The 12,015-nt window shown below is 38.4% G+C and overlaps 2 protein-coding genes across 2 annotated transcripts; both read right to left on the bottom strand.

Annotated features, from left to right (window-relative positions):
• Nucleotides 1-256: 256 nt before the first annotated feature.
• cdc16 (cell division cycle 16 homolog (S. cerevisiae)) lies at nucleotides 257-7,821 on the bottom strand. The gene is made up of 18 exons (XM_063888696.1): nucleotides 7,597-7,821; nucleotides 7,353-7,407; nucleotides 6,360-6,457; nucleotides 6,198-6,236; nucleotides 5,933-6,073; nucleotides 5,506-5,665; nucleotides 5,281-5,375; nucleotides 4,872-5,005; nucleotides 4,481-4,560; nucleotides 4,340-4,389; nucleotides 4,179-4,252; nucleotides 3,959-4,084; nucleotides 3,400-3,552; nucleotides 2,907-2,970; nucleotides 2,743-2,804; nucleotides 1,767-1,902; nucleotides 1,168-1,258; nucleotides 257-1,028 (listed from the first exon to the last, which is right to left on the bottom strand). The coding sequence occupies exons 1-18, from the start codon at nucleotides 7,642-7,644 to the stop codon at nucleotides 775-777; spliced, it is 1,860 nt and encodes a 619-aa protein (XP_063744766.1). The 5' UTR covers nucleotides 7,645-7,821; the 3' UTR covers nucleotides 257-774.
• A 105-nt stretch (nucleotides 7,822-7,926) lies between these two features.
• Nucleotides 7,927-10,601, bottom strand: cfap97d2 (CFAP97 domain containing 2). The gene is made up of 6 exons (XM_063887180.1): nucleotides 10,347-10,601; nucleotides 10,082-10,181; nucleotides 9,812-9,892; nucleotides 9,499-9,611; nucleotides 9,179-9,362; nucleotides 7,927-9,056 (listed from the first exon to the last, which is right to left on the bottom strand). Exons 1-6 carry the CDS (start codon nucleotides 10,355-10,357, stop codon nucleotides 8,685-8,687), a joined length of 861 nt encoding a protein of 286 aa, XP_063743250.1. The 5' UTR covers nucleotides 10,358-10,601; the 3' UTR covers nucleotides 7,927-8,684.
• Between the last annotated feature and the right edge of the window lie 1,414 nt (nucleotides 10,602-12,015).

The raw sequence follows: 12,015 nt of genomic DNA, 5'->3' as shown, positions 1-12,015 counted from the left end.
TTTATTCATTTTTATTTTGACTTCTAATTATTTGTATTTGTTTTGCTTCTCTTTGTATTTCGCTGCTGCAACGCAAACATTTCCCAGTTTGGGATAAATAAAGTACTTCCGATTCTGACCATAATGAAGATTTTGTCAATATGACGATAGGTAGACAATTATTAATTTACCAAAATGATTGCTATAACATAGCTTTCTGTAAGTCATACACATCACCCACTTCTTCTATTTCACACAAAACAAAGATACACATCTATTAAGATAAACACATGGTTTATTTTAAGAATAACGGATAATCTTTTTCACGCTGGCTCTTTATTAAACTTGAAAATCCACAGGTTAAGCAATATTGAGGGTCCTGCCATAGGCAGTAATAAGTGAATTTAGTCTTTCAGATTGGATGTGAGGAGTGCGGCTGCGTTTGCTCTTTTCAATCAAGTGTCAGAAGGCCAAATGTTCCCAGTGTCTTCAGTCTTCACTCAACCCTGTAACCAAGGCACATGTTGTTCCCCCTTTAAAGTGCATTTTAGCAAATGTATTATGATCTACAGCAGGTGCTGTTTCACAATTCAGCTACTTTTACTCATTCCCATTATGTTCACATAGGGATGTTCTATCTGTTTTTATCACCATATTAAAGCACAAGAGGGGGAATCCACAAGAAACCTTCAGTGGAGAACAGGCGCCAAAGTATTAATTTCATAGTTGTCCTTGGGGTTGAATATGTGTACCTATAACAACCTGTAGTTAAAACAGCCTCCTGGCAGCATGAGATCACGTGCTGGTGTCTGACAATGTTTCTAACATCATGTCGCTCTCATACATGTCGCATTCAAGGGTTAAAGAGAGTCGCAGCGGTGTCTCCAGCATCATCTTATCCTGATTTGATAGTGGTGTTTCCAAGGACATGATGCTGGGTCCTTCTGATCTTGGAGTAGCGAGGTTTTCACCAGACTCGGACGTATTTAGCATCTTCATCAGCACTGGAGTGTTCAAGTTGCTTCGCACCTTATCATTGATATCTGTGCCTTCATGGAAACAAATGTAAAACACATCATTTTACAGACATAACATTTCTGCAGGTTTTTATTTGAATATTTGCCAAAAACTAAAATATTGCCTTTAAAAAGCCATGGAATAAGATACTGAAATTAAACTTTATCCTACCTAAATAAGCATCTGTGTCCCCAATGTACATCTCAATACAGTGGCCGAGCATCGTCACAGAGAAAGTGTCGTCTCTTTTCAGTCCAAGTGCCTGCACAGAAAGAAACCAAAACTATTTTAGGCATTCGGTACAAAAAGATATCTGTGTATCTTATAACTACAGTCACATTTCTCCCAGGGATATTCCTCCACCAACCATGTTGCATTTATTTGAAGAAAATCCTCCAGATATTCTTTAGATAACGACTCAATGAGAATGGGATGGACGGACAACCCACAGACATAATAAAAACAACTTACACAGAATTTGTCTCAATTCTGGATTTATTTGATCTGCAATGTTTATCTAATTGATATTAAACCTGATCTTATATTTGTTTGCGTTTACAAAAGAAAGCTCGCTTTTCAAAACATTGACCTTTAACGACACTCCACTATGCCTCCTTTATAAGTTCTTGTTTCTATGGTAACTCCTTGCATTCTTAGATCAAACCTCAACTGTCAACCATCCTTTGTGTAGGCAGTGTTGTAAATACACATTGCTGAAGGTTTTAAGTGAGAAACAAAACCCTTAAAGACTGAAGAAAGAGACACTTTACCGTATGAAAGTAGTCGATAGCGCTCTCGAAGTCTCCCATAAGGCTGTGCACGTATCCTATGGCAGAGTAGGTGGAGGCGTGCTGAGGGATTAACACCAGCGCCTGACGGTGGTACTCAAGCGCCTGGTCGTATTTTCTGCACAAAAAATTGAAGCAATATGCACAGTCGGAATCAATGGATTCAACAGATCATCGTAATGTTGGCTTACATTTCAAAAAATACATTCAAACAAATAGTATGTCTAAACTCAATCATTACGTTTCCATGACAACATTTAGTGATGTAATATCAACGGAGACCGCTGATATACCGTACGATGATTAACAGGTTCTGTATGCCATCTACGGACAAGAAATGTAGAAGCATCGGCTATTCAAAAAAGCATTTGCAGGCAATGAAGGAAGGGTGATTTTCTTTATATTGATAGCTCCCAATTTGAAAAAGTTTACCATTTTACATTTCAACTTATTGTCATTTTGAAAAAAAATGTATGACAACTCTTGGTCCCCTAAATCTGATTTAAAAATGGAATGGAAATGTAAAAACGCCAACAATCTATAGAAGGCATTCCCTTTGTGAGGATGAAACCCTCCTTTATAAAAACCTATCCGAACCTTTCAAAACAACCACTTGTGTGGCCCACATTCTGCAAGCCTCTTTTATCCATCGAGTGGTGCCTATGCATAATTTAGTAAAGGGTCTTTTCATGAATTTTAAATGAGGGTCCTACCTACACTGAATGATTGTGATAGAACGTATCTGAAAATAGTTTGTAGGAGGAAGGTAAAGGACAATAAGATAAGGCAGGGAATGAAAAAATGTGCACTGCAATCTTCTTTGAGCATCCAGTCGAGATAAAATGATCCTCCATACTAGTTCTACATTTAGAGAAATGAAAACGTCAAAGTGTAAAGCACCCTGCAGTTGTCTTTAGTGAAAAATACATTGCAGATTAAAAAGGGGCTCCATACTTACTTCAATTTCCGACACACATGACCCAAGTTGTTTAACAGAGGCTCCCATTTGTCCACAGTGACCTTAGATTTAAAAAAAAGGCATGTATTATTTTTCTCTTACGTAGAATTACCAATGTTTTCGAGCCCTTGTCATTTATATTTTCTAATTGTATGAGCAGTTACCTCATTCCCTATGGCTTTGATCTTCTCCATTGCATCGAGAAACAACCTCTCTGCTGTCTTCCAGCTGAAACGGACGTGAAAAACAGTCTTATAGCACATCTGATTTGTTTTATAATTAAAACAGGCATCAGTGTGTGTATAAATAAAATCTGGTGCATTATGACTTGTTTCAATGTGTGTATAACCTAGATATAAAGTGTCAGTACCTAAAAGCAAAAACATTTACAGGATCCATCGTTAACATATTTGCTGCCATCCTAATTTAATACAGGTGAATGGAAATCGTTTTCAAGCACATTTCTAAACCAAGACAAATCAAGCTAAAATCATATGCAAGGTGAATTACCACTGAGGTTATATGAACAATGTTACACAAGTCCTTTGTGATCTAAATAATCTGAGCCAATAAGGGTCTGCCATTGTTGCCAATAATGCTACCTTTGTCAAACTGAAGGCTTACACGTTATTGTGTGTTTGTGGCTGCATGACTCACTCTCCATTCTGAAAGGCAACCACAGCCACCTCGTGTATGACGAATGGGTCCTCCGGAGCGATACTGAGAGCCTGGCTGAAGAAGCGCTCTGCCAGCTTGGAGTTGTTGGTTAGACCGTACTCCAGGCCGATGTAAAGCATGGGTAAGTGACACCTGAGAGAGAGCGCAGGAGGAATTAAACAAGATAAGATGCATCCCTACTTTTGTTTTGTTGTGAAAGTCATTTGAGAAGAAGCAACCTTTTGTTAAAGCTATGTGTGACTAATAGCACATTTAGATCAGATGAGTTGCTGCTGAGCTCTGGGCTGCACTGTTGGACGTTTGAAAAAAATGAATCAGAATATCATTTGTGGCAAGATGAGGTTGACTTAATAGTCTGCATGATCTTTATCAGACAAAAATAACTCAGCTTCTCAAAACTTTGCAAATGACATCATATGCTTCACTCTCATGACGTTCATTTACTGTATGTGATATAGGCTGACTAGACAGGTGTTTCCCACATAGTCCCTAGTAAAACTAAAAAAGAAACTTATTTATAAAAGCGTAATGTGCTTACCCTTTCATCAGCTGTGCAGCAGTGAAGTAGGCCGCCATGGCTTGGTCATGCTCACTCTCCACTGCAAAGGAATGGCCGTAGGCAATCCATGCAGGACCGTACGTCCTCTCCAGCGTAGTGGCTTTACTACAGGAGACATACGATAACCAATATGTAAATCTGCACTTGACTATGCAGACTAAAACAGGATTTACTTCCTTTTAAGTGTTTTATTGCATACCTGAGGTACCGGCGGGCGTGTTCGTTTTTATGGCCGACCATGAGATAGTAGCACCCAACAGCAAACCAGGATACCTGATGAAGGTTTTGATTTGGTTATCCAACATTGGAGATTAAATCAAAGGGTAAATAGATGTGTGGTGATGTGGCTGCAACACTTACTGGGTTGTTGGGATACAAGTCTACAAGTTTGTGTGAGAGGTAAAACAACTCTGCAGGAAAAAAAACACCCAAAAAAAGCTTAATTAACTCCTCTACTGACAGCTGGTGCAAAAACTAAATCAATGAGAGATATATATTTACCATTCGATTTTCCAAGCTCCACAAGAGTTCCAATGTGGACTGGTAAACAGTTGGCATGGAAGGGGTCTTTAACCATCACCCTGAAACACAAAAACAGAGCTACATGAAGTGATTGTTAACCTTATTTTATTCCACAATGTTTTTCTGCGCTCAAAGGGCATCGTTTATAGACCGCTTTGGTTTGACTGTTTCAACACTATGACTCTTTACAAAGCTGCTCATTGAATAAGGCTGCACATTGCTGCTGAATTATCCCCATTGTGTGACGTTATTATATTTGATGTTGGTATAAGCGATTGGTAGGCCCTACATTTTCACAGCAACCGACTATGAGTCACTGCATTATTTGCAGTCAACATGCAAAGATCAGCAACAAACAGAGGACACTTACGTTGATGTGAGTTTGTAGCACAACTTGAAATCACAGTTATAATAATGCCTCTCAGCAAGAGACACCACTACATCCAAGTTGTCCTGAAGACCATTGACCATCTCTGGCACCACCAAATCACTGGGCTTGTTATACTGCAATGGGAAGAACGAGATCATAATTATGCGTGTGTGTGCAGGGTCTATACGTGAGGAGCTGGAAAAGGAAGTAAAGCATGGTCAAGAAAAAGGGAGATATGAGATAAATGAATGGGGTTTGGACAAAAGAATAACGGTCACATGCATTACAATTAATATTAATGTGTGCCGTCTTTTCTTAAGGTTAGTTTAAAAAATAAAAATATATATCTGCTCTTTGCTTTAATTAATGAACCATCACATGCTATATAAAATCACATGCAAAAAACTACCTTCTTTAACTTATTCTCAAATAGGAAGTGTAACAGCTCCTCCTCTTCCTCCGTGCACTGTTGACTCAGAGGAAGTGAGTCGAGGAAGTCTTTCTCTGTTGGAAAAATAATAACACATTTTTCATAGACTGACTTTTTTAAAGTTCTTACAATGTAAGAACAAATGGCACATATAGGTAGAAATTGAATATGTCTTGGCACATCCCGGCCACAGATCAGCCTCACCTTCCTGCGCGGTCAACATGTGGTGGGACGTTAAAAGGTCAAAGGCTTCAAAGCAGTACACATCCAGTTTCAAGGCCTCTTTGTAGCTAGAGGTGGCCAGTGGTCGGTTGTCCATGGCATCATAGATTTTACCCCGCAGGAGGGAGATGGAGCTGCTGATCTGAAATATTACAGAGGAAAAATATGGATAATAGAAAGAGTCTTTAGTAAATGTATATATAATAACTCACAACTTTATATAGTTCTAAAGCTCCATCAACTCCATAGCATTAATAAGGATGACAGCTTCATATTAGAACAAGACGAGAGGCGATGAAAAGATTATGATTCGATCATGCGATACGGACAGACAAAGCCAAGACCAGAATGTATAATCTAATTGGACTGCACTCAATTCATTTTCCTTTCAGTGACAGACGAGACTCACAGAAGCCGGGGACATGTCCCAATCCTTGGCTGACTCCGGTGTCCCAATGTCCTCTTTCCCACTCCTGTCCAGCAGCCTCTTACTAGCTAGCTCCTCTGCGTCCAGGATATCCAAGGCCTGCTGGAACTCTTTGGCAGCATACTAGAATAAAACACTAAGATATTAATATAAAGCAAGGAAAAATATCTAGCAGGTCTCTCTGCATTATATAATGCAATATAGAAGGAAGGCGGAGATCTGAAACATCTATTTTCCAGGAACTTACATGGCATCTAGCAGCAAGATACTGACAAGCTCCGTACAACTGTGTGAGAGAAGACAAATGTTGTTTCAGACTGACCTGGGTACAATCCTCCATATGTTGATTTGTGTCATTAACATGAAACGTATCACTCACTTCCCAGTACACACACATAACCCGCATTACCTTGTCAAGTTTTCGTGATCGGAGGGCATGGGAGGCTCTGTGGTACTGTGAGGTCAAGTAAAGGCACTGAGCTAGCCAGTAGATATCCTGGGGATCCTCTGGATGAGGTACAAAGAGGCAGGGTATTACATTTCCGATAACAGTCACCACTGACAGGCTACACTTAAACCTCACAGCTATGGGCAAGCTACAGTATTCCCCAACATTAACATAAAGTGTATTTACTGCTCGTTACTATGAAAGCAAAACATTAATGATGTGTCTATTAAGCGTTAGTGTTATAACAGTGGTGTACATTTACACAAGTACACTACTTAAGTAACATTTTGAGATACTAATACTTTGCAATTCAGAGGTAAATTGTGTACTTTTACCATACTACATTTATGTTTTTACCGTTAGTTACTTTGCAGACTGGGATTAATGATATGTAATATATTCAAAACTTAAATAAGACTTTGGTTACACCTGGAGTAAATCCACAAGCTACCCTGCATTTTTGCAAACTCATTAAAACTAGCTCGACGTTTACCCGCTGTGATAAACACATTGATGCATCAAAAAATATAATCAAAACATAAAATATATGTTATTAGAAAATGGGTCAATCAGCATAACGACTATTTTAACTTTCGGTATACTTAGACGCTATTACTAGTGCCCATTTACTTGAGATACATTTGCAATACTGGACTTTTACTTGTAACAGAGTATTCCTGCACTCTGGTAATTCTACTTGTACTTAAATACAAGTTATGAGTACTTCTTCCACCTCTGCTTCCTCACTGACAGGCTACACCAAAACATCACAGCCGTTGACAAGCTACTGTTTTATCCACCATTAATATAACATGTATTTACTGCTCGTTACAATGACAGCAAAGCGGGAATGTCTCTATAAACCTAGTCTTAGTAGCACTGTAACTTTAGCAGACAGATCGCTAGGTTGAATCTACTATGCTTTCCAGTCACATTATCACTAACAGCACTTACCGTGAGACAGGGACGCTATCTTGTCGGCCCAAAACAGAGCACTTTGATACTGTTGCTGTAAACAAACACACACATACAAAAGGCAAGAGTTACTCAACTGTACAGTGTTGTGATTAGCCAGGTAATAGCTAAAGTTAGCCAGGCAGTCCAGCTTTGAATGTTCGTTACCAGTGACGCCGGGTTTGCTCTCAAGCTAGCATTTAGCTAGCAACACAGAAACTCAGAAATACATGGTAATTGTTACCTGATCAATGTACTGCCGAACTCGCTTTCGGAGTCTGTCGAGATTCATTTTGATTTTCTTTTTTTATTGCTCTGACTTTCAAAAATGTGTCATTCTAAGAGAGAAGAACGCAGTGTATAAAAAAGAACAAAACAGTACGTACTAGCTTGCTAGCTGCGTAAAATCAAATAATCAAATCCGCGGCTTCTTTCTGCAACGAGTGTCCCGCAAAATGGTGCCGTGTGAAAACTCATACTGGATAGACAGTTCCACATGAACTCTAGTCTTTCACTCTTAAGATACACAGCTATGTTTACGTGTCAAAATAACAGCATAAATATAACAAATATATACTGTTTATCTATTTAATATTGTATTTGTTTTTATTAAAGAAACACATTACAAAATGTTATGTTTGGGAATATTATATTCACAACAGATGTTCATGAATGTTGTTAGCAGGAGTATTGCCAACACACAGCAGGAGTCCAATAGTGCAACACTAGAAAGGTAGACGACGAATTCTTCCTTCAGCCTTTAGGGCATATTTATTATATAGCAAACAAAGGAACTGCTCTTCCAGCCTTCATCATATTGGGAGCGGGCCAAGAGAAAAAATCACGCGCAGAACATTCATATATATAGGGGGTGTGACGTCACCAATCATATTCATCTCATATAAAATCAATAGCACCCCCTTATGGTGTGGAACAGGTAAGTAGTACAGAATACATCTCAGTCAATCATACACACATATGTCAACAAATGTATGTGGCATACAACATTTACCAAGCAGAATTAATGCTCAATTTAAGAATACCATACAGTTTCTAGGTCGTGTTTCTCTGTAGATAAGACTTTCTCATCGTAGGTTAACACTATATTGGGCAATACTGTTAACACAACAGTATTGCCCAATACATTCACATGCATTGGGCAATACTCAGCAGTAAAAAAAAAGAGCAGTAGTCATACGTAGATTCAAAAATAATAATTGACAATTAGATGTGAGATAAGATAGGATGACATAAATATCATATACACATCTGTTTCAAGCAGAAATAATTAATAATTAATATACCAAGCATGAGTTTGTATAAGATGGCATTTTATTCCTCTGCAGGACTTGAAGTCTCCTTCTCAAGTGTTTTAGGTGTTTGAAGAGTGCTGAGTATTTCAGATCCATTGACAGAGAGAATTTTAGCAGTGTGAGGGAATTTAACTGTTGTAACTTGAATGTTGTCAGAGGAACCAGGATTCTCAGCTGTATCTGCTTTGATGGATTTCTTTGATGGATTTGGTTCAGGGTGAGTCGCTATGTCCTGCTGTATCTCTGTTCCTGTACCTTTTTTCTTCATGGTTTCTTTTCTTTTTTTCTCAGATTCTGCTTTCCCTTTGGCTTTGTTGCTTGAAGGGCTGTTTGTCGATGCACCCGTGCTGATCTTTTGTTCTTTATTACAATTACTGCACTTTTCTTGTCCCTGGTATTGGCACATAAAATACAATTATAATGCTATACAAAATGATCATATGATAAAGTTTAAGAGGTGAAGTGCAGAAGTGACAGACTGTGTTTGATGAATGAACGTTAGTTTGATCTAACCTTTTGATTTGTTCTTCCCCGTGGGTAACGTGCTATGCTATCCATCACCTTGAGAGTTTTGAGCCAGTCGTCATGCCAGCTCCTCACATTATAGTGGGACTTGCATTGACTCAGATGGAGCAGTATCATTTGATTCTCATTGGTAATGCGGAGCAACTCCAGCTGTCGCTTCTCCTTGCCAAGGCTACAATGTAGAATAAACACATGCTTTACAACCGGGGTTTGGTTTCAGAGGCCACCTTATTTCTTGGCAATACGACTTGTTGCCTGAAAGCATTACATATGTTTACACTGCTAGCTTTTCCCCAATCTTAACTTACCTTTTTCGCTCATAATAATTCCTGTTGTGAACTCTTCCAGTTGTCTTCATGATGTGTGATATTCTTTCCGTAAGCATATTGTTTTTCATCTTCATTGTCCTTTCTTCTTTAAGCTTAGAGGTATTGGAAAAAGAAACAGTATTCAGGTTAAAAAACACTTTTCTTTTCTAAATTGAGGTTAAACCATCAGAATATTTACTGGGCTATTAATGTCTTATAGTTTCTATCTTGGATGATTTAAAAACATAAACATTTGTTTTGAGCCTATGGACATCATGTGAGTTGACTTTAAAACATGTGTAAAAACAGCAACCTTTTTGGTCTTCAGTTTGTCGACGAGGTGACCATAGGTCTCTGGTGGAGTTGGGTTTATTGTTGGTTTGGCTGACATCACCTTGGGAGAAAAAAGCAATTACATTTTGTATAAACACTTTGTTTAAAGCACTGAATTATTCCAAAGAAGAGTTGGTTAAATGGGTTGTTTTAGATTGGAATAGAAGCTTGAGGAGAAACATTCAAAATATGGGATTTAAAGTCATAGCAAAGTAATTAGTCACTTCAAAAAACAAATATTTATCCTAACCTTTCCCCTGTGTATTTCATATGAAGTCTTGTCCCATTTCTGCTGCAGATGTTTGTTTCTAGTGCTTAGGGGTTGGTAAGCCAGATACTTCATTGTGTGCCTGTCAAGAAAAAAACATAAAGAAAAGAGCAATACTACACGCTCCCAAACTCCAAAAACAAAACACACATACACAGATTTATAGTTTTGATTAGTATTATGATCCAGAGTTAGTCACATAAAAGTGAGCAGTGAGCTACCTAACCCTCAGGCCTGTGTTACTCACCTCACAGTCATGGCTGCCCTGCTGTCTCAATATCACAACTCTTCATCTGCCCATAGGAGTGTGTTCATGCTCTGAAGCGTCCAGGTTCGACTGGAGCTCAGAAACTGCAGTCTGTTTTCTGCCAGTCATACATGGTTGCCATGACAGCAGCTGGAGAGAGCGGAGATGAATGGTTTCAAACGATGCTTGTTTAGCAAGTTTCACACAGAGAAACGCGTACAGGCATAGAGATAGGCTAATTAGTGAGGAGGCTGTGCAGAGAGCGACTGTAAAACGAGCTGTAGTTCAAAGCTGAACATAATCTGGCATACAAGCTGAATTTTCAAAATGCGTTCATGCTATTTTAGACTGCTCATGACTGCAATGGAAATACAAAAAATTGTGACACCAATGTTGTAGCACTGGTCATACTTTCTATTGGAGTTCAACTGCTGATCACATTTATCATGAAATAAATATATCAAATGTAGAAGTAATACATTATTACATGACAGGAAGGAGTTAATGAGGTGAGGGGGATACGCAACTGTATATTGCATCTTGCTGCATTTAGGCAACAAGAGCCTTGGTAACAGTTACTGGGAAACATAAAAAAACACACAAGGAATAATAGAAAAAGACACCCACAGGAGATCTGATGGCAAACACCAGCATAGTTTGATAACATGATACCATTAAATTAGTACATCCCAATTGAGCATATCACCAAATAATTTTGAATGAATCCCATTGTAGGGATATGACTTCATGAATGAACAAATCTATTACAACATTGCCCCCTACTGGCTGTGAAGACTTCTTTGTGCAACAGAGATAACAACTGTTAATAATTCAAATGCTATGCCAGACAACTAAAGCTCTCATGAAACTGTAATAGATCAAACTGTAATAGATCATAATGTCACCCTTTTCATGTACCACACTGAACACTGAATCTAATGTAAACAGGATTCTGTGTACTGGCTTAATGAGCTCTATATTTATATACAGTAAGTACTTATATTCTTCACCTGTGCAGCAAAATAACAAAACACAAAGAAATATGCTGGCAAATGATTGAACACCTATTCTTTAACGAGTATATCAAAGAATATGAGTTGTTGTAAAGCTGCCATGGCGAAGAGCTTCTTCATGTCTGACGGATGCCCTCACAAGCCAATTAATTGTACCCACCGCGGTCACATCTCAGTGCATAGGAAGAGCCCTCATGAATGAATTATAGACAGTAAAATGCTTCAAGTTCAATTTGTTACTTTGTTGTATTAGAAGGGACGTGTTGATGGGACAGATGAGAGATACAAGGGAATTCAAATAGGGACTGAGACTCCAGGTGCTTTCCTTACTTTCTTTTTCTATCATATTTCAAAAAGACAAAAATGCCTTGTTAATGTATGTAGCCTCAAGTGGGGGAACTGCCACTATAATTGATGGAGTGATTTTGCATGTTTCTATGTAACTTCTGTCGTGTTTGTTTACTACTTTAAATGTTTACTTTCTTTTCCACATTGACTCACAGTGGATATGTTGTGATTGGAATAAGTTTGTGACAAATAGAAATGCATCTTTCATATTACACGTGAATTTAAATCTCTATGAGTTGACCCCAGATGTATCACAAATATAAAACACAAGGTGACTGCATAAGCATCTACACCCTTTCAAGTCAATA

This window comes from Eleginops maclovinus, chromosome 7 (assembly GCF_036324505.1).
Source record: "Eleginops maclovinus isolate JMC-PN-2008 ecotype Puerto Natales chromosome 7, JC_Emac_rtc_rv5, whole genome shotgun sequence".
NCBI classification, from domain to species: Eukaryota; Metazoa; Chordata; class Actinopteri; order Perciformes; family Eleginopidae; genus Eleginops; species Eleginops maclovinus.
Note: the sequence above shows the minus strand (reverse complement) of the source record. Positions and strands in the feature narration are given on the sequence as shown.